At 28.8% G+C, this 25,980-nt stretch overlaps 1 protein-coding gene across 5 annotated transcripts in view; it reads left to right on the plus strand.

Annotated features, from left to right (window-relative positions):
• The first annotated feature begins 2,700 nt into the window (after positions 1–2,700).
• Positions 2,701–25,980, plus strand: part of LOC132950462 (uncharacterized) — a 46,873-nt gene continuing 23,593 nt past the window's right edge. For 2 of the 5 annotated variants that reach the window (XM_061021942.1, XM_061021944.1), the window contains exon 1: positions 2,701–2,828. Coding sequence is in view for 1 of the 5 variants with exons in the window: in XM_061021941.1 (XP_060877924.1) it covers positions 23,200–23,280 (81 nt within the window). In the remaining 4 variants the exon portion in view is untranslated. Of the gene's footprint in view, positions 2,829–18,360; positions 18,386–22,723; positions 23,281–25,980 lie in introns of those variants that run through there. The other 3 variants (XM_061021943.1, XM_061021941.1, XM_061021945.1) reach the window with 3 other exon arrangements.

The raw sequence follows: 25,980 nt of genomic DNA on the forward strand, positions 1-25,980 counted from the left end.
ATATTTATAGAAAAAAAAACTAAAAAAATTGAAAACTGACAATGTCCGTAAACAGCTCAAAAAGAGTCAAATTATTTTAAAAATTTTATCGTGTATAAAAAAATCCTAATACAAACATTCAGTAAAATTTTCAAGTATCTACAGTCATACGTTTTTTAATTTAACAAAATAAGAAAATCGTTAAAAATTTAATTTGAATTTTTTGTAGACATTTTTTTTTTGATAAAGGTAGACAAACTTATTGATAATATTGTATAACATTTTCAAATCTTAGATTGAAAATGTATCAAATTTAAAGTTTAATAATTTTTTTGTAGTTAAAAATTTATAAAATGTTCAACTTTTATGGCTAAGGATTGAAAATTTAAAACAAGGCTCCACCTAAATAGGTTATTTATAAATTACCTTATTCACAATAATATCGTCAAATATACTTGGTAATAATATCATAGGCTGACTGACCTATCAGAATCGTTTTTCTTATACAATGATATTATATTATATCATTGAATTGAAATTTAACATAATCCATTACACAATGACCCACTTGTTATCTACTGTACAGCAGAACGTTACCCACTAACCAGTTTTTCTTAAGTACTTAATATAGTCATTACTCATTTTTTGTTGTTTTTTTTTTAAAAAGTTTTATTAAAATACGGTAACTCAAAAACAAAATAAAGCATTCGTCTGCCATACTTGATATGTCATCATTCACTGAACAATTTATTGCTCAAGTAAAATATCGTGTAATAATGTGTTATTCGATGTTTTTTGTTTTTTTTTTGGTTTTTATGCACGATTTTTTTCTATGCTGTAAAATAACGCTTTTGTAGACCTTGGATTTGGGTATAGATAATAGCCCGATTTTATGATTATGATAATATTTAATATAACTATAAACTATAAACGTAAGTCGTAAACTATTGTAATACATATACAAGACAAACAATTGGACAGCCAACCGTATCAATAAGGCCAAGCTGAATAATATACATATATTATATATACCTATACAATAGTATGACGTTGTAATGTCAATGTAAACTGTAACGGCGTAAAGCCCTATCATATTGACATAATATACTCTACAGTAATATATATCCGTGTAACAATTGAAATTTTAAAGTAATGTCCTAATATAGTAATGCAGTTAGTTGTTACACGTGCAACTGTGACTGTAAAATAAAGTTTGTGAAATTCGATATTGATAAATGCTAATTAATGCATACGACACATATACTTACAATGTTTGCATACTAATAAGTAATATGTAAATGATAAGTGGGTATATTAATAGTCTATTTCAACAAATAATAATATAGTATATATGGGGGACGGAGTGGCCGAGCGGACTAAGGCGTCGGTTGTGACGCACACCGGCGCTGGTTCAATCCTCGGTTCACGGGCGGCATTTTTCTTCGGGCAAGTCACAGTGTCCGGAGAGAAGTTCCGCCATCCACCACCCGGGCATGGCAGATACCCACGGGTGCCCACAAAAAAAATCTGCCAAACTACACACACGTGTTACACCTACAGTTCCATCCCCTTCAAACAAAAACAAACAGCTAATGGCCATAGTTGCCGGCCCTCATGATCAATAAAAAATAAATATATTATATATCATAGTGGTATGTATATATTGTATAATATAAAAATGTGGCATTCTTTACTAGCCTATTCGGTGTTCAGTTTTTGCATAAATATAATAGGTAATTTCAAATTTGTAACAGCTTCTACGAGAATAAAAGAAAAATGAAGTACTATATCACAATGTTAAGAATATTTAAATAAATTTGTCAGTCGATATTCGAAATTTTTATTTGGTACCTACCTTTATAAAATATTAAGGAACATGGTACAGAAAACTCTTCGAGCGGTCCGCTGTTCAAATCCTACGAGCTATGGTGCTAACTGCTAATAAGCAATAAATAAGTATTAACGTACGACACCCATTATATAAATTACACGATTTACGGAGAATATCTACTCTACATCGCGATGTATTATTGTTGATGACTGATGGTGCTAAATAGCATGTTATATTATATTTTAAACATTTTACTTTGTATATTGTAATTATTTTACTATCCAGAATTGTTTTAAACGTTTTGTAATATTTGTCTAAAACGATTAAAATTCATAATTAAAACAGCATACAATCCAGGTAAGTATTGTGTTAAAAACATTTTTTTGTTCTCTCATTAGTCATTAGGGTCAAATAATATCATATCAATGCGATTTTCAAATTAATCACGTTGCTTGTATGGGCAAAATTAAAATGCTACATTTTGATTTACAACCTATTCGCTTCACGATTATAAAACGCGTTTGTCTATAGTTGGTATAACTTAGGTAATGTTTTAAGCTGTGCAGTGTGCAGTGTGCCTATTAATATTATATTGTAATGATATGCTCACACATCATTATAATAAATAAACTAAAATTTTACAGAATAATAAATAACGGCCAGACTGTCGTTCGTAGAAATCGGTCATCCCCAATGAAACTATTGTCACCGGCAAAAAGGTCTTTGCCGCCGAAGAGAAATCTAGTTCGGGGAAATACAAAAAACTGATAAAACCACCTACCGCTCTCTGGTGGTCGGCATATCCGTGTCGTCCCTTGAACCAGTTCATGAGCACCAACCACCAGAGTAACAACCTCCCAAGTCTCAAACAAACCGGTTTCAACGAGCGACAACTGGACTCCTTATGCGAGCAATAGTCAGTGCGTTCTTTAATTCGATTTTTGTATTTGAAGTATTACTTTGTTTCATCTAAATCCTAAAACTACTACAGTATTATGTACAAACAACTGCGGATCAGGTAAGACATATAATATAATATTTTATATTTATTGCAGTTAATACATTATATGTGCTTTTTACATAAAATTACATCGTACGGTGTATTTGATCTTATTCTCGAATACACGATCTCGAGAGCCCTCCGAACACCTGGAGGAAGGTAATAGCTTAATTTTACCATTTTAACATCTGATTTTAATAACTATCGACAGGAGTCGTTTTTATATTTATCTTATTTCTAAGTTATTACAATATAATACAATATTTTAATTTAAAACACAAATCTGTTGAATATAATAATATATTTATAAACTATAAGTTACAACAATATAATCACAATTTTCATGATGTCATGATATACCAACAATTCATAAAATAATATATTATACTGAAGGTCTCTTTAAGTTTATTTTATTTTATACAGAAATTTCAGAGGAAACTAACTGCGTTTAGTAAGGAATGCCGCAGTATAATATGGGTAGGTTCTGGCGGTACTACGTATAGTGCGACAGTGACTCTACCTTTATAGTTATTGTTTCGTATTTCTCGGAAAAAAAGGACCACCTGCTTACTACAATATTGAACCTTCTAGTACCTGCTACCCAGCAGTATTTATTTTATATTTTTATGGCTTTTAACGATTTTCTGAAACGTGTCCTGTACTCTCTTTGGATGAGACCGGGCCAACAACAATGCCAGTGGATAAACATTAAAATATACATAGGTATCGGATACTTCGTAGTACACGAAACCGGCCTCAGACATTTTTCACGTCTTTTATTTAGACAGTTATAATAATATACGATAAGAAATATACATATAATACAATATATTATATACTATACATTATATATGGACCACGGAATGTCTCGCCGTATTTGTCCCCTACATGCTCGCCTGTTACCAGACATTTACGATCCTCTATAGTGTATACACCTGCAGGGGCGTGTATTGGAACACCGAATGTTTAATGCAGGGGTTCCCAACATATTTTAATCAAAAGCGCAGTTTATCTTATAACACATTTTCACAGCGCAACAAAGAAATAAATTCATGTTATTTCGACGATAAAAACAAGTAAATGACAGTCAATACCTTGTCATTCACTCATTCCGCATAAATCCAAAATATAAATAATTGATCTGCCTATTTACGTATAAGTGTATAACTTATAAATTTAAACTTTTATCACTTAATTCTTACACAGGCTATACAAGATATACAAACAACACATAATAAAACAAAAATTATAGGCACATCGGTTGGGATCTCTGATTTAATGGGGCAGGATATGACAATATGAAATAATCAATCAATGACAAAAACGTAAGGGGTTTCACCGGCTGAGACACGATTGAGCCAAATTGTCGGTGTATCATAGGAAATCGAAAAAAAAAAGAAAACCTACACGATTGAGCATAAAAAACTCTTCAATGTTGCCATTTTCCATTTTAAACTATATTATACAAACATTTTTATTTAAATTATTATAATAATTCAAAATATGACATATCAAAAAAATAACATGATTTCATAGTCAATAATATAGTCACATTTCATAAATCTGTTTGATAATAATAATAATATAATAATAATAATGATAATAAAAATAATAATAATAGTTATGAAAACAATAAAATCAAAATATGGTACGAATTAAAAATAATACTGCATGGTTTATAAGTCAAGAGTACTATAGACTATAGGTGATCGAATACTGATATTATTTCTATAATAATTTTGGAATTGTATCTTAATTTATTATCTTATATTTCCCCCAATTTTAAAATGTCGGAACTTAATTGCTCCGGAGCTAATTTATTAATCGATAGCATTGTCGATAAAGCTGGGCTCAGCTCGCAAAATTTTACGAAATTTCGGCCACGTGAATGTGGCAACATTGCATAAAATATTCTATGCTCAATCGTGCTTTACGGGTTTCACCACAAAAAAAAAAAATCCAAAATAATTTCATAGACTTAAACGAATAGTAAATACGGCTAAACAATATTTTAATATAATATTATAAGTTTAAAATATTTTTATTATAAAAATAAAATAAAAATCATATCCCAGATTTTTTTTCTTGGACTTAGAGCTAATTATTATTAAATAACAATAAAATGCACTAATACGTATTTTATATTCTGAGCAGATCAATGAATGTATTGATGTTAGAATGATGTGTCTTTGTTTTTGAAACGAAGTTTTTTATGGCGCAATGTGGGCTGGCCTGTAAAAAACGTTCCTGACGAAATACTATAATTTAAAATATATTAAACAGTTATTTAAGCCAAAACATCCAATTTTTATTCCATCATACTGATTGATCTAGTAATGCGATAATACTTTTTAAAACTGATATAAGTTCGTTATTATGTCTACTTGATAGCATTTTGTCTACATTTAGCTTGAATATTTTGAAATTTCGGAATTTTCAAACGTTGATTATTCGGGATTTATTCAGAATTTAAATCAGAAATCTTAAAATGAGGACTGACCGATCTCAAAAAGACATTCTAAAGAATTCAGATCAGTTTTCTGAAATATTATCGCATTATTAGATCGATCGGTAGGACAAAACAAAATAAAAAAAGCGGGAGCGGTAAGTTGTAGTGACGGTTGTAGATTAATTATAAATTATAAATTATAATATTATATATGTTGCGTGTATTGATAATATAATAATTATTGATAATATATCACTAAACTACGTATATTATGCATTTATAATTATTATAATTAATAAAATATATAAGTATTAAATTGTACGTAGGTAATATATTTTTTGTCACGCTTGCACCGAAAGTTTAGTTTTCGATGACGGTTGAAGCGTTGGAAAGTGACCTTTTTCCGTCCAGCGGGCGGTAAAGTGAGAATCTCCAAAAGTACCGGGTGGTAAAATGGAAATCCCCAAAAGTACTGAGCTCAGATATCACGTGTATCCTCTGCACAAACAGACACTAAAATCTATACTACGGTAGTACGGTCCTTATAAGACATACACTTTTGGTTACATCTTATATTCATATTATAACCTCCATGCATGACGCTTAAAATAAATAAAACCTAGTAGTTTCTTTCTTGAAATACCTACTGTTTTCGTAGAATAGTCTGGTTGTGTGGCTAGTGTGGGAAGGCAATTTCAGTCTTGGGCGAAATGCGGACCTCGCCTGCGGCCTTCACCTTTGGCTACACGATAAGTTGTCGAAATAATGCTTCGATTTTCAACTACAGTATCTTGTTTGATAGGAAAGTGAATATTGTTGGTTGCATTGAAAAGGTCAAAATTTAAAATTCCCAGTAATTTTCAAAAACGCCGGGAAAAACAAAAAAAAAAATTAAGAAAAACCAGGAATTTTTACAAAAATTTGATTTTTACTCAAATTTGATTTTTGACAAAATCAATTTTGGTTTTTGGTGTGGTTCTAAAACAAATGACCGTAGATATATGACATTTTCACTGGTTGTTTATATTAGCATTTTCTATAAACGATAAAATTTTTAAAAATGTTGATTAAAAAATTAAATATTTTAAATGTAACTTAAATATAAAACATCGTTTTGGCGTTTTAACATCCTCTAAGTTGTAGATCGAATCTATTTTTCAATTTTCTATTTTAAAACATGAACAGATAGAAAAAAACAATTGCATGTCTGCATCAATGGTAAAGCAGCATATTGTTATACATTTATTATATATTGTGGTAACTGCGTGACGCAATAATGCAATATATTGCGATGTAGTCTGACACATAATCACTATAATACTTATACATCTATACATCATTGAAATAAACTACCTACGAAATAAAAGTTATCAGTACCTAAATTATTGTTCAGAACTAGTGTAGTGGATCGTGGATGTCAGTTTTGTAAAAGTCTGATCGATTATTGAGTATTGGTATTGACGTCAATACGTTATCATTCATTGTCATGTAGTCGATGGTCATTAATTCGTTTTAAATATCAGCATGTAACTATTTGCCATTTGGTTAGTCTATTTAAGAAGTAAAACGTGCTATTATATATATTATTTTATTATGTTATATCTCAAAACCAATAGACTTTACAAAACCATTTGACTTTATCTTAAAAATTATGAAGGTGTTATATTTATTGTAGACTCTATCTGGAAACTAGTCTTGGTATCTGAGTAGGACGTATGTATCTAGTATTTACAACATTGTATTATTACAAATGTGGTTTTTTCGTTTATATAGTTATAAAATGTAGATTGCAGCTATACTTATATACTTTATAATAATTAATAAGTAATACATAATATATAATATGTTATTTAACTATTTATATTATTAATTATTGTTTAATGTCATATACTAGATGTAATTTTGTTTATAGTTACCTTTTAATAAAATAAATGTATTGTCTAGTATAATAAATATTAAATTAGATACATACCTAATAATATAATAATTAATTTAATAATTAATGAAAAACAATTGTTACTAAACTAGTATTTTAGAATATTATATATTTTATGGTTATAGATATTATATTAAAGAAGTGTTAGGTACATACTACATTGATAAATGTAATGATTATATTTAATTATATAAATCATAATAAAAAAGAATAATGTATTTAGTTGGTACGGGGCTTTATTTCCTAGATTCCATATGTCACATATGTCAATATGTATTCTTCACTTCTCCTAATTGAACTCATTACAGATAAGATTGCCGGTTGTATATATTCTACTATGTAAATAACTAACGGTAAAGGCCAAAGGGTCGACAGCCAATTTTTTTATGATATGCAGTAGTTGTAGTTGTAGTTTGCATACTCTAAAGGTATATGTGCATTACAAATATTGAAATATCCAATCTCGATGACTAATTTAAGTAGGTACTGATTGTAAGTTATTCAGACACACAAATAGACGAGAGATCATTATCGGTCACCTATATTGTTCACTTATAATACATAATATTCTTCTTTAATACTGTGTAGTCTGAACGAGTGTATACGACTGTACCTCACGGCTCACGGCATACAGTACATAGTGATTATTGTGGCAGCCAGCAAGCGTACAATATAATATATTATACAAAAACATAATATATATTTTTATTTATATTTTATTTTATTTTTAGGATTTATTTTATTTGTTGGAATTTTTATGTAAAAACCATCTGAGAGATAAATCAAAACGATGGATTTTGTACATAACCAAACAGGGGGGTTAGATGAAAGGAAAAATCCAAACAGTTAACAGAAAACCGATTTACTCCATTGTATGTATATACTATATATAGTACTGTGGGGGGGGGGGGGGCTATCTTGGATAAAATGTCAGCCTAAATCTGATAAAAAACAGTGTAAATACTATGTAAGCTATAGCTATTATAATAGGTAAATATTATTATTCAAATTTCTTTGTCAGTTCGGTTAGATAAATAAAATAAAAGGTGAATAATACGTATAGGTTAAATTAAAATTGTACATGACATATATTAATGAAAATTAATACATTTGAAAAAAAATAAAAACATTACAAAATCATTTCGTCTTTTTGATTCATATTTGTCAGTACAGTTAGGTTAGTAAAATAAATGGTTAAATGATACATGATATAATAAATAATAACTAATGATAAATTATGTTATATTATAAAAAAATATAAAAAAATGATCACAGAAAACAATTGTTTCGTCTTTTTGATTTTAAAAATTCGTCTATAACATCGTTACAGTTAATACTAACATTCATATAACAATGAAGTAATGGAAGTCTACCGATATTCTTGATCACATCCAAGTTTTTAATTGGTTAAAAGAATAATTTCGTTGCTGAAGTGGCTGGTAATGTTAGGAGTATATGAAAAAAATTATGAATAATTGCAGGGAACGTTTCCGGGATCATATTTTTCAAAACTTCTTAAGATGTATTTGGAATTTTTTTTCATTTGTCCCATAAGTATACCATAATAGAAGCTCTCCTTCAAAATATTTTTTTACAAGTTCTTCTGATAAATTCAAATTTATACCTAACCTATTTTTAATTCACAAAATTGTGCCATTATATTGTTAATTTTATTTTGTAATTCTGTTTTGTTACAAAACATTTTTTATTATGAATAAAAGATGACAAAATTATATCTAAATCAAACACTGATAATGATTTTTCATCAAATCTACCTACACCTAATTCAGTGCTCGCATTAGAAAAAATTAAGTGTACAGGAGCTCAAGCCAACGATTTAAAACTGCGTTCCAAAAACAATAATTATTAATATGAAACACATTTATTTTTGTAATACAGACTTGTGTTGAGATTTCCTTACCCTTCACCGCTTTGTCAAAATGTTGAATACTATACATTTTAGCTATATATATATTAATTCCAAATTATAATATATGTATTATGTAACTATGTAAGTGAAATGTTCTCAATGAAATTTCATACATTCACAGTTACTGAAAAAAGCAATTTTTTTTTATTACAAAAATTCCCATTTTTATAGAAACATCTAAATATTGTAGGTGGATCACTGTAATGGATGGTGTTAAATTTGAATTCAATGATATAATATCATATATGAAAAATGATTCCGAGTAGAGACTTCCTAGGATAGGTATTTTATATTTATATTGTTGTTATTATTACGGTAGCCGGTAAGTTGAATTAATATATTAAAAAATTACAAAAAACAACTAAATTCGTATGTGTAATTTCGTCCAAATTTTTACTTAAAATAACTATAAAAAAACTATGTTTATGTATATCTGTAGATATTTTGGTTACATAATTAATTACTTACGTGGAACCTTGTTTTAAATTGTCAATCGTTAGCTATAAAAGTTGGACATTTTATACATTTTTAACTATAAAATCATTTTTAATTTTTAAAATTGATAAATTTAGTCAAAATTCGAACTTTAAAATAAAGTTATAAAAAAATTTGTATTTTTAAAATTTTTAAACTTGTAACAATATATCAGGAGACTTGTATTCAGTTTTCGCGCTTTTCGGCCCAATGAATACAATTCAATTGTATTGAAATTTATGGAATAAAAACTAAAAAAAAGGGTGGGTAAGTGGATGTCACTCTGCTGTACAGTAGGTTACAAGTGGGTCACTGTAATGGATGGTGTTAAATTTGAATTCAATGATATAATATCATTGTATAAGAAAAACGATTCTGAGTGAAAACGGTCAGTCAGCCTATGATATTACCAAGTATATTTGATGATATTATTGTGAATAATGTAATTTATATATAACATATTTACGTTATATTAAAAGTATATATTAAAAAGTTATAAAAATTATAAATTTTTAACTACAAAATAATTATTAAATTATAAATTTGATACATTTTGCCAAAATTTGAACTTTAAATGCTTATAAAAAAAAATTGTGACTGTATTTTTAATTTTTTTCATCTGCCTTTGAAACAATAATCTAGGAGCCTTCTATTAAATTTTCAAGTTTTTTTATTTTTGATTTTGGTTTTTGTTGCAATTCTAATACAAATGATCGTAGGTACATGCAATCTTGACTTAATGTTTATACGAGTGTTTATATTAGCATTTTCTATACACTATGACATTTTCCAAATATTTTAACTTATTTTAAGCTGTTTACGGACATTTTAAGTTTCCATTTTTTTAGTTTTTTTCTATAAATATCAATAAAATTTTATTTGTTGGTTAAAAAAGCGTGAAAATTATTCAATTTTGAAACAATGACTTAGGAGCTTTCTATTAAATTTTCGAGTTTTTTTAACCAACAAATAAAATTTTATTGATATTTATAGAAAAAAAAACTAAAAAAATGAAAACTGAAAATGTCCGTAAACAGCTCAAAAAAAGTCAAAATATTTGAAAAATGTCATGGTGTATAGAAAATGCTAATATAAACATTAAGTCAACATTTCATGTACCCATATGTTCGTAACTTTTACGTATTTTGTAAAAAATTGAACTTTAATTGCTTATAAAAAAAATTGTGACTGTGTATTTTTAAACGGACATTGTAACAATATAAAAGCTTATTAACTCAACAAATAAAATTTAATCGACATTTAAAGAAAGAAAACCTAAAAAAAAATTAAAAACGAAAATATCCATAAACAGCTCAAAAAAATAAGTCAAAATATTTGGAAAATGTTATGGTGTATAGGAAATGCTAATATAAACATTCAGTGTAAATTTAATGTACTACGTACATTTGTTTCAGAGTTACACTAAAAACCAAAATCAATTTTGTCGAAAACCATATTTGCGTTTAAATTCTCGTTTTTTATTAATTTTTTTGTTTTTTTTGCTTTTAAAAACTACTTAGAATTTAAAGAATTTGATCTCCTGATTGTAAACTAGATTCACTTTCCCATCCAAAAAGATATTGACGTGGAAAATCGAAGCATTATTTTGACTACCTACTTATCGTTCACTCAGACACAAAATATATTAATGTCACCTCACTATTACGATTTAAAAGCATTTAAAAAATACGTTTATTGTAGAATCCTATTTCTAGAATGTATAATTATAAATACAATTACTCCGAATTCAAATATAATTCATTCAATTAAATTTTAATAAAATATAATATTATAAATTGTTCTAAAACTAGGGTTATCTGCACTATGACTCATTGTGACTCATATTGAATATTTTCAATTTATTATTTTAAGATTTTTATTTTTTTGTCACTATACACGGCTACACGTATTAGTTTCAATAGGATAAATTCCTACATTAGCACTAATTGTGCATTTAGGAATGTAGAATTGTAGACATATTAATATTATATTAATTATCAAGAAAGCTGTAGTCTCTGGACAAAATTATTATCTTTACTGAATAAGCACATTTGTTATAATACCAATATATTCGATGATAATATTATATTTATATCATAATATATATAATATTATACTATACTAACACTATTATCCCAAAGGTTAAGCAATTATCATATTTGATATTAAGTTATATTATTGAAAATACTATCATTAAGTAAATACCAACTAATACACGTACAAAATACAAAGTACTACGACAAAATGGATTCACGTGAATGTACTATTTATATTAAAATAATATGAATTGCCATTATGCCAATATATTATATATATTTACATTGTTATATTTGAAATGTTAAGCAAATAATTTTATTAGACATTACATTATAATATTAGAATAGGGCACAGAAATTATTTTATTAGAATCAGGCGCAGAGTGTTCTGGTTTTTTACCTACGAATGTAAGAAAAAAAGCCACGAGAAAAATAAGCCACGGAAAAGTCAAATAAAAATTAATAAATGTATAAAAAAATATACCCAATAGAATTATTAAAATATGATTTATAATTTTAAACATGGTTGGTCATAAAATAAAAGTTAAGGAAAAAAAAATACAATTTATTTATTTAAAAATGACAGTTGTTGTCAATTATTTAATTAATTTTATAATAATAGCAATAGTATTCTATAGTAATAATGTGTTTTTTATTTTTTTTTGTGTGTCTATCATCATCTTTGGGGGCACTAAAAATAGTTCGATTTTCATCTTCAGTTTCTTGTTTGATGGGAAAGTGAATTTAGTAAGTGAATTAAGAATGTCAAAATTTAAAATTCCTATAGTAGTTTTCAAAAGAAAGGGGAAAAACCAAAAAAATAACCAAGGAAAAATGGAAATTTTTAAACAAAATCGGTTTTCAACAAAACCATTAGTTATCATAAAGTTTAAAATTAAAAAAAAAAATTAATTATTTTCCAAATATGATAATAAACAAACCTAACCTAACTAGATTCACTTTCCCATCGAACAAGATATTGAAGTGGAAAATCGAAGCAATATTTCGACTACTTATCGTTCACTTAGACACAAAATATATTAATGTCACCTCACTATTACGATTTAAAAGCATTTAAAAAATACGTTTATCGTAGAATCCTATTTCTAGAATGTATAATTATAAATACAATTACTCGGAATTCAAATATAATCCATTCAATAAAATTTTAATAAAATATAATATTATATATTGTTCTAAAACTAGGGTTATCTGCACTATGACTCATTGTGACTCATATTGAATATTTTCAATTTATTATTTTAAGATATTTATTATTTTGTCACTATACACGGCTACACGTATTAGTTTCAATAAGATAAATTCCTACATTAGCACTAATTGTGCATTTAGGAATGTAGAATTGTAGACATATTAATATTATATTAATTATCAAGAAAGCTGTAGTCTCTGGACAAAATTAATATCTTTACTGAATAAGCACATTTGTTATAATACCAATATATTCGATGATAATATTATATTTATATCATAATATATATAATATTATACTATACTAACACTATTATCCCAAAGGTTAAGCAATTATCATATTTGATATTAAGTTATATTATTGAAAATACCATCATTAAGTAAATACCAACTAATACACGTACAAAATACAAAGTACTACGACAAAATGAATTCACGTGAATGTACTATTTATATTAAAATAATATGAATTGCCATTATGCCAATATATTATATATATATACATTGTTATATTTGAAATGTTAAGCAAATAATTTTAATTTCATTTTATTAATTTTATTATCTGGTCTTTTACCTACGAATGTAAGAAAAAAAGCCACGGAAAAGTCAAATAAAAATTAATAAATGTATAAAAAAATATACCTAATCAAATTATTAAAATATGATTTATAATTTTGAACATGGTTGGTCATAAAATAAAAGTTAAGGAAAAAAAATCCAATTTATTTATTTAAAAATGACAGTTGTTGTCAATTATTTAATTAATTTTATAATAATAGCAATAGTATTCTATAGTAATAATGTGTTTTTTATTTTTTTTTGTGTGTCTATCATCATATTTGGGGGCAGTAAAAATGGTTCGATTTTCATCTTCAGTTTCTTGTTTGATGGGAAAGTGAATTTAGTAGGTGAATTAAGGATGTCAAAATTTAAAATTCCTATAGTAGTTTTCAAAAGAAAGGGGAAAAACCAAAACCATTAGTTATTATAAAGTTTAAAATTAAAAAAAAAAAATTTATTATTTCCAAAGATGATAATAAACAAATAATTCAACTTAACCGGCTACTATAATAATAGCAATATAAATATACTAGAAAATATTTTTGGCTGACAAACAGTCTTTCTGGTTAATTAATAAGTCAGTAGGTAAGTATAATATAACTTAATATATATATGCTGAGGGCCATGATACCATACACGGTGCATAGTGGGACCGAGGCACCACGGATCCCGTGGGATCAGAGCGCCGCTACAATCCGAAAGCTGCATCTAAATTGGTTCCCATGCCTGAAAATTGTCATCCGAATTGGTTCCCGACAATCCAGGCAACACACATCCGAATACCAGTCGGGAGTAGGATAAACATTATCAGCTTGTATGTAATTTCACGATATTCCGTATACGTTTTGCTACAAGCACGATTTAAGATACTATCTTAAATCGTGGCTTCAAGTAAAGTGTATTTGATAATATTAGTAGAAATTGTACTTATCAACGTATACAGTTAGTATCAACTATCAGAGTATAAAGTTTTGAGAATAATATTAATTTACTAGAAAAAGTAAAATAACCGATATAAAATTATATCTAAAAATATCCCGAATCGGAAGGTACAATTTACTTCCACCATAGAGCGTTTTGTTATTTTATTTCCCCAATAGTTGCTTATAATTGGTTTTCTAGTTATTCATATCAGATTTAAATCTATATACCATAGACATATTAATATGTACAAAGTAATTACTTAAACTAATATTTTAATAAATTCATTAGCATAATTATATATCAACCAATTGTATGAATTGTCTATGTTAAATACTTTTTTATGTTAATTGACTGCTTAAACAGACAATAGTAGTTTATTTGAGAATTAATTTGTTTTAGTAAATATTGTATACAACACCATAGATCCATGACAACACCTTACGATTTACATTCTAAAATTTTCTTATTTTACTTCAATCAATTTGATCTGATATAATAACTATAAAGGCCTATGTTGATAAATGATAATGGTATTATACAAGGGTCACCAACTGGCGGACCGCCAACACGATTTTACGGACCCTTATCCAGAGTAGTTTTAAATTTTTATAATATAAATATAAAAACTATAAGTGTCATATATGATTTATACTACAAAAAAAAAATATTTAAATAATTGAAAATAATCTGTATTTCTATAATCGTAAATGTGATGACATCAATTATAAATCCGATAATACCTAAATTATTTTTATTACAAAACTACAAGGTAAAGGAAAATTAGTGTGCTAATTTACAGTAGGTTACAAGTGGGTCATTGTATAATGGATTGTATTAAACTTGAATTCAATGATATTATATATCATAGTATAAGAAAAACGATTCTAAGCGGAGACGGTTTGTCAGTCTGGATATTTTATAATTTATATTGTTATCATTTATTATATTATGGAAGTTTAATTAATATTTTCATTTTTATTCGTTCCTATGGTAATAAACAAAGCGTTAGAAATTAAAATCCCATTTTTAACGGTTTTTCGTAATTTGTTGATGGTTTTTCCCGTGGCATTCAATAACCATTGATAAAATCGAAAAATGACCTGTTTAAAGTACCATTTTGATCCAACTTGCTAAAAGATAAGGTACTATATATTGAAATCGAAGTTTTCCTTCTGGTAAAAATGTTGTATACAAGATATAAAAAAAAATAAACACCATTGTAAAACCACTAGTTTCCTCGCTCCGATTAGAATCTAAAAATTGTATTATTTATGATTATATAAAATACGTAGGTTTATGAAATATTTCTAATTTCGTGTCCATCGATACGAGTGTAAAAAATGAATAAAAAGTTATATTATAATAACAAATTGTTGTTAATTTTTAGTCATTACTTGTTGTTACATACGTAATGTTTGGTGGCATTTGCTAGAACATTTAACATTTTTTTTAAAACAAAAACACCGACCGGTTTGACATTGCCGCTTTCCCGTTTGACAGTGACATTTAACAAAACCATGTCCGTTAAAAATTGATAAGTTTGCTACAACTTCACGTAAGGACACAAATTTGTCTTTTTATACTTTGCCGTCTTCTAAACCATTATTCGGAACAAGTTTTTAAGTTTTTTCCCTGGAATACCATTTTTTTATTATACCAAATGCTGTGCAACTTGGTATTATGACTATTTCACGTTAATAATATAACTGACCGCTACTATTAGAAACACATTTTTAAATACTCCTTTATATTAATTTTTTACATTTGAGGAGCTTACATTCAAAATATTGTTATAATAAATTCACGTGAAGCCTACCTAAGTCCTAAAGTGACATTGCGACAAAGACTATGATATTAATACACCTATAATATATTAAGTTATTATAATATGTTTATATGTATAATATTATAGACGAAAGCAGAGGTGTATTTACGAATTTGGCGCCCCTTTTTTTCTTAGTTTCCTATTACTCATTGCCACAAAAAACTTTTAAGAACCCTCTAATTTAAAATTTACGTTTTCTTCGTAAAAAATACAGTGCTTGAAACCGGTATAGACCGTTATAAAACCGAAAACAAAATCAAAACTGAAACCGAAAAAAATTGGACACCGGTATTATAATTAAAAACCAAAACCGAAAATATAATTTAAAAATCTTTGTATTTTGACATTATGGAAAGTTTACTTTACACAATAGGCAATTCGAACGCTCGATCCGGTGATTCAAAAAAAATAATAAACTAAGAATGAACGAAAATAGTCCAGGCCTTGAAACCGATTTTAGTAACCGATATAAACCGTTTAAAAACTGAAACCGAAAACAAAATCAAAAACAAAATCGGAAAAAATTTGAAACCGGTAAACAAAACCAAAATTTCCTAATGCCAGTATTGAAAAATGTAAATCTAAATCGAAAAAAATAAAGCCCTGTTTAAGAAATAACCCAAAATGTATATTTCCCCCTTATTGAATTTATACTTCCACTAATAAGAGAACACTTTAATTTTACCATTACCACTTCATTTATTCCCAATAAAAAAATCAACCTTTATAATCAAATAAAACAAATTATAATTTTAGATTTTAGCCTTTTTTTATAACAATATAATAAAATACATTATACATATATATATAGAAATATTATTATATAGAAATATGTATAGAAATGTAAAAGATATTATAGGAAAGATACAGGTTATCACTAATATAATTTTTCAACAAATCCAATAAAATAAAAAAAAAAAATTTTTTTTATAACCCCTGGGGTCGGCGCCCCTTTGAGGACACAGAATTGGGCGCCCTGGGGCAATTGCCCCCCATCGCCCCCCTAAATACGCCACTGGACGAAAGGCACATTCAAACAAAATTCGGGCTGAAAGCGCAATCTATGTAAAATATTACAACCGCACCGCTGGCTGCAGCGTTTCGCGTAGGTACCGGACCTAACCATGGCAGCCCACTTTATATTTTACTAGAGGTACGACACTCTCCCAAATCCTAATGTTATTTGAAAAAAGTAGGGACATGACCTTGAGTTCGTGGGTTTTGCCATTTTTATATTTATCAGAATCAGCTGGCGGCCCATATCATGATTTTCAATAATTGATACCATTACAATATTATTTTCAATATTGGTTTTTTTTTCATGTTTGTGTTTTTATGTAATGTTTTAAAGTAGTCGAAATCATTTTTGTATGTAATAGTCTTTAATACATAATCGTACAAACAGGTTAACCGCTACGTCATTTTTCGGTATATTGCCAAAATAGCTACGTGTGCCATTATTGGTACACTGGAGTCTTTGCCAAAAAGTGTTGTGTACCTACTGTGGTACACGTAAATACGATTTTAACACAGGAAAATATTTCGTAGCCCACCAGGCAAATCAATTTTCGATCAGTCCATTGATATCTTATAAATTCAATTTTTTAGGTAAAAAAAAAAAAACAATAATAATTTTAAATAATGTATTTAATATTTATTTCTAATAATATTATAAATTGAAAGTAATTATAATATAAATTATTATAATCATATATACATATATATATAATCATTATTATTAGTTTACCGGTCTAAAATATACTTTTTCCAATATGCAGTGGCGTAGCAAGGGTATGGCGAACTGTGCCTACGCCAGGGGCGCAAATTATGAAGGGGCGCAAATTTGTGCTTCAAAATTGGTACTTATTTTTATTTTACCTTCAAAGCTACATTTCTTTATTATACATTTTGAAATCTGTATGATTTTGTTTATCTTGTTTATCGTTAAATTCGTGTTTCACTACAAAGAATGGTGCGTGTGTGTGTGTGTTTGTGTTTGTGTGTGAACACGTATGAATATCGAGCTTATCGTAATCGGATCGCCCGTGGCTCGTCTACACAATTATTATGATATTATTTGTCGTCTGTAAGACTGTAAATCAACAATCTTATTTTTAAAAGTGACGATAGTGCGTATTACAAATTACAATGCATAGTATGATGCGGATTATCGTATTGCCATTTCTTAGCCGTCTATGCTATTGACACGTCGCACGCTGTACGCACACGTAAGTTAATAAAACTATATAAACATTTTATAATTTATTCGTTAATAATTTAGTTGTACGTTATAATTAACTCCCTTACTATCATACCCGATTCTTAGAACTCATACTTTTTTAGGTAATCTTAGTTAAAATAATGGCTTCAAAAAAACCTTCAGGTGCCTGGTTTGAGAAGCAAAGAAAACTGAAAGAATCTAGTAATCAAAGTTTATCCGCATCGTTAGGAAAATGGCTTCAGAAACCTAGTTCAAAAGAAAATCTAGTAGTTCCTTCAGAAACTGATACTAACGATGAAATAAAAATAACAGAAAATGCTACCACCATTGAGTCTGATACTAACAATGCAATAAAAATAACAGAAAATGCCATTGAGTCTGATACTAACGATGAGATAAAAATAGAAAAACAGGATAATACCAAAAATGTTGACTTTAATGATCCTGCGAAATGGCCCAAAATAACACCAAGGTTAAAAGCTATTTTAATTGAACATGGTCCTCCAATCTTGTCTACTCAAAATTACTATCCACATGACGAAAATAATCGTCATTTTAGTAATAAATGGTTCTTCAGAAAACTTACTAATGATGAACAGGTTCGTAGGCAATGGTTAATGTATAGTGTTTCAAAAAATAAACTTTTTTGTTTTCCATGCATTTTATTTTGTATCACAAATTGTGCTTTTGTTTCTGGTTTTGACGATTGGCAACATTTGAACCCTTGTTTGCCCGATCATGAAATTAACTTACTGCATAAACAAAACTGTATCAAATGGAAAGAACTAGAAAAAAGATTACTTGATGATAAAACTATTGACTGTGAGTACAACAAATGTTGAAAAATGAAAAAGAAAAATGGCGCAGTATTTTAAAAATAATCGTTGATATTATTATGTTTTGCAGTAGAAATAATCTTGCTCTTAGAGGTCATTCAGAAAAGATTTTTTAATCGCTAAAAAGGCGCATTTTCCTACGTTTGCCAGGGGCGCTAACGAGTCTTCCTACGCCACTGCCAATATGGTTGATTTTACAATTAATAATATAGGTACAAAATCATTATCAGTAATGAAATTACACTCAACAAGAGGTCAAAAATAGTATATTAATTACAGTTACTATTAAACGATATTATCTAACTAACGAAATTATAATTTATAATTAATTATCGAATTGTATTTAGGTTTGACATTCCCAGGGGGGTTACGTGTACTATATTTGGTAGACGATTGAAAATCATTAATTTCGATACAATTTATCATTTTATAATCACAGACATAATAAACTAAAAAATATCAAACTTTTTCATAAATTTTTAGGTTTGTAGCAAATAAGGCAGGTTCGATACTTTTTGGGTTAGCTTGAATGGCAAATCAACCATGTACTAAAAATGGTACACAAAGCGGTCAACCTGTTAATAGGCATTAGTTTAATTAACAATTAAAAATCGTTAATTGTATAATGACTCCCAAACCTCCAGGTACACGAATATAACATCAACGCCAAACCTATAGATAGATGGCATCAAGCAGAGTACAGGGTCACTGGCCAGTTTTCGTGTCACAGACTGTAGGAAATGTCATAGGATTTTTATTATATATTTTATTATAATTTTAAAGCGATTTATGAGTATTTTAAAACTGCAAGTTGTTTATACATCTTAAAACTACTCAACAACTATCTTTAAAATAAAAATATAATCCTATGACATTGCCCAGATAATCATCTTACCTTTAAATTTTATAAGAAGTAAATTCCTTCTAATTTTATCAACTAACGGAGCTAGACATGTTCTGCTGGTCGTAAAATTTGGTATGTTACGCACTAATGTAATACGGAGACAACAAATGTCGATGAACCTCCTCTTAAGAAGATGCTACCCATGCGCATAGGCGCAACTAGATCTCTAAGACGTGGGGTACTATAATATTTTATATTTTAAAACATAACATTTATGGTATTCCACTATAATAATGATAGTAAGACCTAAAAAAATAATGGGTGCTAAATTAGAATTTGGGGATACAAAAGACCCTTTGCACCCCCCTAGATGCGCCAATGCTCATGCGCTTGTTGTCTCCGTCTTACAAACGTACAACTGGTACGATATAGAAAATGTTCGTTCACTAGTTTCAATAATGTGCTGTTAGTTTTTTACAATGGAGTTAAAATAGTGAATACTATTAAACACCTACCATGGGCGCAACTAGGGGGGCTTGGGAGTGCTTAATTGTCTGTGTCGGTTTAAAACTTATGATACTAAAACTTTATTTTATAAATAATAATGTTTGATCATTATCATAATATATTGTTTTTCTGAGTTATTTTAATTTATAATTGGTCAATGGAAACATCAAATGCGTTTATTAAATTTGGTTTATCATTCTATTAATTGTACTGTGTACATAAATAAGAAGAATCAGTAGGTTTAATATTTCCTAGATTCTCGACCAACGCTGAATAATAATTAAGTCTTACTTATACTCATGGCCGCATGAGCTGTCTCCGTTTACCAAACGTACATCATGGCAAATTTTTCGTTCACAATAACTCTTTAATTCTAAAATTAGAGTGAATTGACCTGTAATAAAATTAAAGGTAAGATTATTATTTAAGGCATCACCGCATCGGGAGGCTTTTGTTGATATTTTTATTAAGAAGCAAGTTATGGCCTTTTTGAAACTGTAACATTTTTATACATTTTAAAATGATCATAACTTGCTTAAAAATAATAATATTGACTAAATCCTCCAAGATCCCATAGAAACTAAATAATAATCTTAGACTTAAATTTTTTTCGAAAATTCACTTTTACCTTAGTAGCTTAGTGTTAAAAAAAATAATATAGTTAGCTTGTAGGAGGGGCAGCTGCCCACGACTTATTAATCGCAAGATTCGGCGAATAGTTTTTTGGAAAATACGGTTCTTGTTATATTACGGAATAAAGGGTAGAGTTGACGGAAAATGTCGTGAGGATCCCACTATCATGTTTACCTACACATATTATTTTAATTTTTATTGCAATAAATACGGGTGGCAGTCGCACTTTCAAGTTCATAATATCGTTCGGTTTAGATTTTCACTGAATATCGTTGACGCCAAATCCCGCGATTTAAAAGCAGAAATATATATATATTGTTCAACTGTCGAGAACTATGTTTAGATCTTGGCCGCAATCGGCAATTAGAAATTATTATTATAATATCAGTAGTACATATTGCTTTCTTCGGTGGTGTTTTGACCTACACCATAAATGGATAAATTGATTACGATCGAGTTGGACCTCCCACTCCGATTTAAAATTGTCCGAACGGCTAAAGTATAAAAGGCAAAAGTTGTCGAAGAGAAATAAAACAGGAATTTGTTTTATCTACGAAACTCCTACATCCGTCTCTTTATCGATATCGGTGGATTCGTCTGATTTGAGTGCGATTGTGCGAAAACAAACTAGGAAGACAGATTAACACTGGGAGTGCTGTTGACGCCTATCGTACTGATGGTTCGAGTTCCCCCCTACGTGGAGTCGGGAAATTGTATGTATTTTCCCGACATTTTGCATATATTTTGCTTTAAGTGAAGTGTATTTGAATGTATTTTATAATATTAGTAGAATTGTAGAAATTGTACTTATCAACGTATTGAGTTAGCTATAAAAGCGTATAAAGTTTCGATACCAAAATTCATTTATTATAAAAAGTAAAATAACCAATATAAAACTATATCTATACATCCCGAATCGGAAGGTACAAATTGTTTCCACCAGAGCGCGTTTTGTTAATCTGCTTCCCCAATACAAATATATACAATACCTTTATAGTTTATACCACGGACTAAGATATAATTATATATTATATCTTAGTTTATACTTACCGTTATATTTCGTTACCACCTCACCAGAATGGCGGAACTTCATCTGCTGCCACGGACTATTAATACTAATAAATATACTAATAATATCTGTATATACAGCTTAATGCAGCTGTATCACTATCAGTATAGTGATTACTGATTAGTGTTTATTGTTTAGTACTATTTATTTTTATAATCGTCGCGCTTCGTGTAATTGTGTTGGAAATTGATTATTTACTTTAAAATCTGTTGTCGATGGTAGAACGGTCGGTCCTGAACACGATGTAATGAACTGGAAACGAGCAGCTTATCACGGAGTACAAGAGGCAAAGTGCAAGGGGTCGCTATGTGTTCCTGGAGTTCACAGCACCCTCTGCATTTAACACGGGTTAAGATACAAATTGTGTAGCCAAATAAAACCACCGGTAGCGCTGAAAACTTCAAGAATAGTGTTCTTATCAGCTAAGTGACACCTATTCGTGGCCGTCCCCCGACCTCCGCCGACCATGTCGTTTCCAGTCCATAATATCTTAGTTTGTGGTCCTGAATCTCGATTGCAGTTATCCAAAATCTGTTATTACTTATTGCAATTTTCATTTAGTAATGACTCGGGCAAACGATTTAAGATATATCATAAATCGTGCTCGGGCATGATAAAATAAATCTACTTATTTTATCATGGACTCGGCACAGATTTTGATTTCGTGAGTAGTGAACAAAGATAACCGCGGAAGTGAGTAATAGCTGCCAAAATACCAGTTGGCAATTTGGTACTCTCAAGTCTCGACAAAATTTCCGAAGTTTAACGTTTTCGTCACCTCGACACTGTAGCAGACATAGACGTGCAACGCTCTCGCTACTTCGACGCAGTGATGGCGGTGGTATTTGTTGTCGTTGCCGCCATATAAATCCTTCGTTTGTATGAAACCGACTCGTTTGAGATTTTAGATCGTGACACGTGTGTTCAACAGCATGTCTTCGTCGTCGTTGTCCAGTGCCGATCTACCTTTGAACAGTAGAAACACAGACAGTACCAGTTATAAATGTCAAATAGTGAGTGTACACAATAAACATGGTATGGTTTTCTCGACAATTATGGCCTATATTATTCTATGTAACCAGGGGCTTGTCTGGTATTCTTTTTGGTATGGTGACTTATATAATATCAGATCCTCACAAAAAAAAATACACATCACGATAAAGCAATTTAAGAAAATTAAAAAATAATTATAATCTATTAATAACATTAATAGTCAGTAACTTAAAGCTTGAAAAATTGAAATGATCTAATTTTAGTCTATGAGTATAGCCTATAGCTATTATATAATTAAGCTATACCTACAACCTGTACAACAGTAGTTGTGAACAGATTATATAGTTCGATACCTTGGTCGCAGGCGGCATTTTTCTTCGGGCAAGTCACGGTGTCCGGAGAACAAGTGCCGCCATCCCCCACCCGGGCATGGCAGATACCTATGAGTGCCCAAATTAAAAATTCAGCCAAATCAAACACACACGTGTAAACAAATCTACAGTACCCTCCCCTACAGTACCACAGGCTAATAACCTATTAGTTGAAACCTTAACCCTAATAAAAAAAAAAAAATATTATATAGGTAATACTGTAATATATCATACCTACATATTAATAGATTATAATAATTAATATCATACAATATAATATTATGATTATTATTTAGTAATATTATACACAGTGGCACAAGAAGTATTTTCAGGAGGGGAGGAGGAAAAAACATAAAAACCTAAGCACAGTTATGGTTACAAAATATAAATATACGATTAAATATATATAATATCATAGGCGTGTCTACAGGAGGTGCAGTGTATGCTGCACACCCTGGGATTTCAGGTGGCACCATGAGCCTAAGATCCCTAAGATTCCTTAGTATATCTTGGCATAAATGTAGTTTAGCTCCTAAGCGATTTTTTGGAATTTTTTTTCAAAATGTGTGTTTTGCATGTTTAATTTGATGGTACTTTTTAATAAAAATAGCTCAAATTTAATTTGGAAGTTCAAAAAAACTTCAAAATGCTCAATTTTTCTAAAAATTGTGTTATGGGGTTTAAAATACCAAACATTTAAATATTTGGATTTTTTTTTTTTGGAAATGTTAGTATATTTATTCCTACTCAACTTTTTGGTGGAATCAGAATTTACCTATCGTACTAACTTTTTATGTTATTGTTAATAAACCACATAAAACTGAATTATAAAGTTATTTCAAACATTTGCATATTAAACAAGTAACTTAAAGTTCATTTTTTTGACTTTTTTTTTTAGTTCAGTGTGTAAAAAGTAAAACCATAAAGAAATTTTTGGTTGAATCAGAAGTAAATTATATTTTTTGGTTTGGATGAAATAGGTTAAAATAATAAGCAATAAAAAACCAAAATGTACAAATATAGGTAATGTATATTATGTTATGTCAATATCTTCATCATCAGATATGCCGAGCCTATCATTGTCGTATTTTTGTGATTCATATAATTAACTGGCTAAATGAAAAAAAAAAAAATCGCTTGAGAGCTAAACTGCATTCGTTCCCAAGTAACAAGATGTAAATAACGATTTATTATCTAAATGTTTGGCATATGATTTTATTTTAATTGTTTACCTACCGACATCACTACATCAATTATATGCAATCTGAAAAAGGGGACTACATTTTTTTAAAATTCATATTTGATATTATAATAATGACATATTTGAGAATAACAAAATTTATTCAAAAAGTGGGGCTAAAGCATCTTAACCCCTTGGTCACGTACCAGGAGGGTGCACCTTCTACGTCAAAGGTCTGGACACGCGTATGTAATATATGTATGACGTAAAGCCATGTAGGTTACCTATTTGTGATTGATAATAGAAAACCCTTCTAAATGTTGATAGTAAAGCTTGCTAGGTACTTATAATTTTGAAGTAAAAAACCAATTTAACATATTTTTGATAGTACCTACCTAGATTACAATTAATATGCTTAGTTCTACATGGTACCTGAAATCTAAGTAATTTATAATAAAAAAAAGTTCAAAATGCAAAACGGTGGGTGCTTCAGCTCCCAAGCGCCCCCCCTAATAGTAGGTAGAATTACTATATTCAAAAGTAATAATCTTAAAGTACCTATAATTAGCAATTTTTTTCTAAATAATTCCAAATGTTGATTTTCTTTGTGAAGTTCTTGAAACTAATTATTTGGCAATTAACTTTAATTCAACTTTTGGTGTCATAGTCTTATGAATGTGTAAAATAAGGTGTAAAATCAACATGATATCATATGAGTTAATCTCTTTTGGGTCATGTTGGACCGCAGATATGATTTTTGTCTTCTCATTGCACTAAACGCTCAGCTGTCGCTGGTATTATTAAAATTAATTTAAAAAGTTTGGTGATTTCAGAAAACAAAGAATCTTTTTTTGGCCATTTTTTAGCCATTGCCTATTTTTACTATAAAAAATTATTATTGTTATTATAGTATCACTTTTATTTTATTATTACTAATCAAAGTGTTCACAACTTGTTTCAAGTCTTACTTAACAAATCTAAAGGCAGATGTAAATGTATTATAATTTACCAAGTTTTTAAAAAGGTAATATTTATAGGTACCTACCTCCTTACATAGTATACTTTTAACTATGACTAGATATATTATATAGAGATAAGCGAGGACATAAGTATCTGCAATGAAAAAAATGTATATTAGACCCATATTAATTTTGTTTTATAACTTATAG

This window comes from Metopolophium dirhodum, chromosome 8, assembly GCF_019925205.1.
Source record: "Metopolophium dirhodum isolate CAU chromosome 8, ASM1992520v1, whole genome shotgun sequence".
NCBI classification, from domain to species: Eukaryota; Metazoa; Arthropoda; class Insecta; order Hemiptera; family Aphididae; genus Metopolophium; species Metopolophium dirhodum.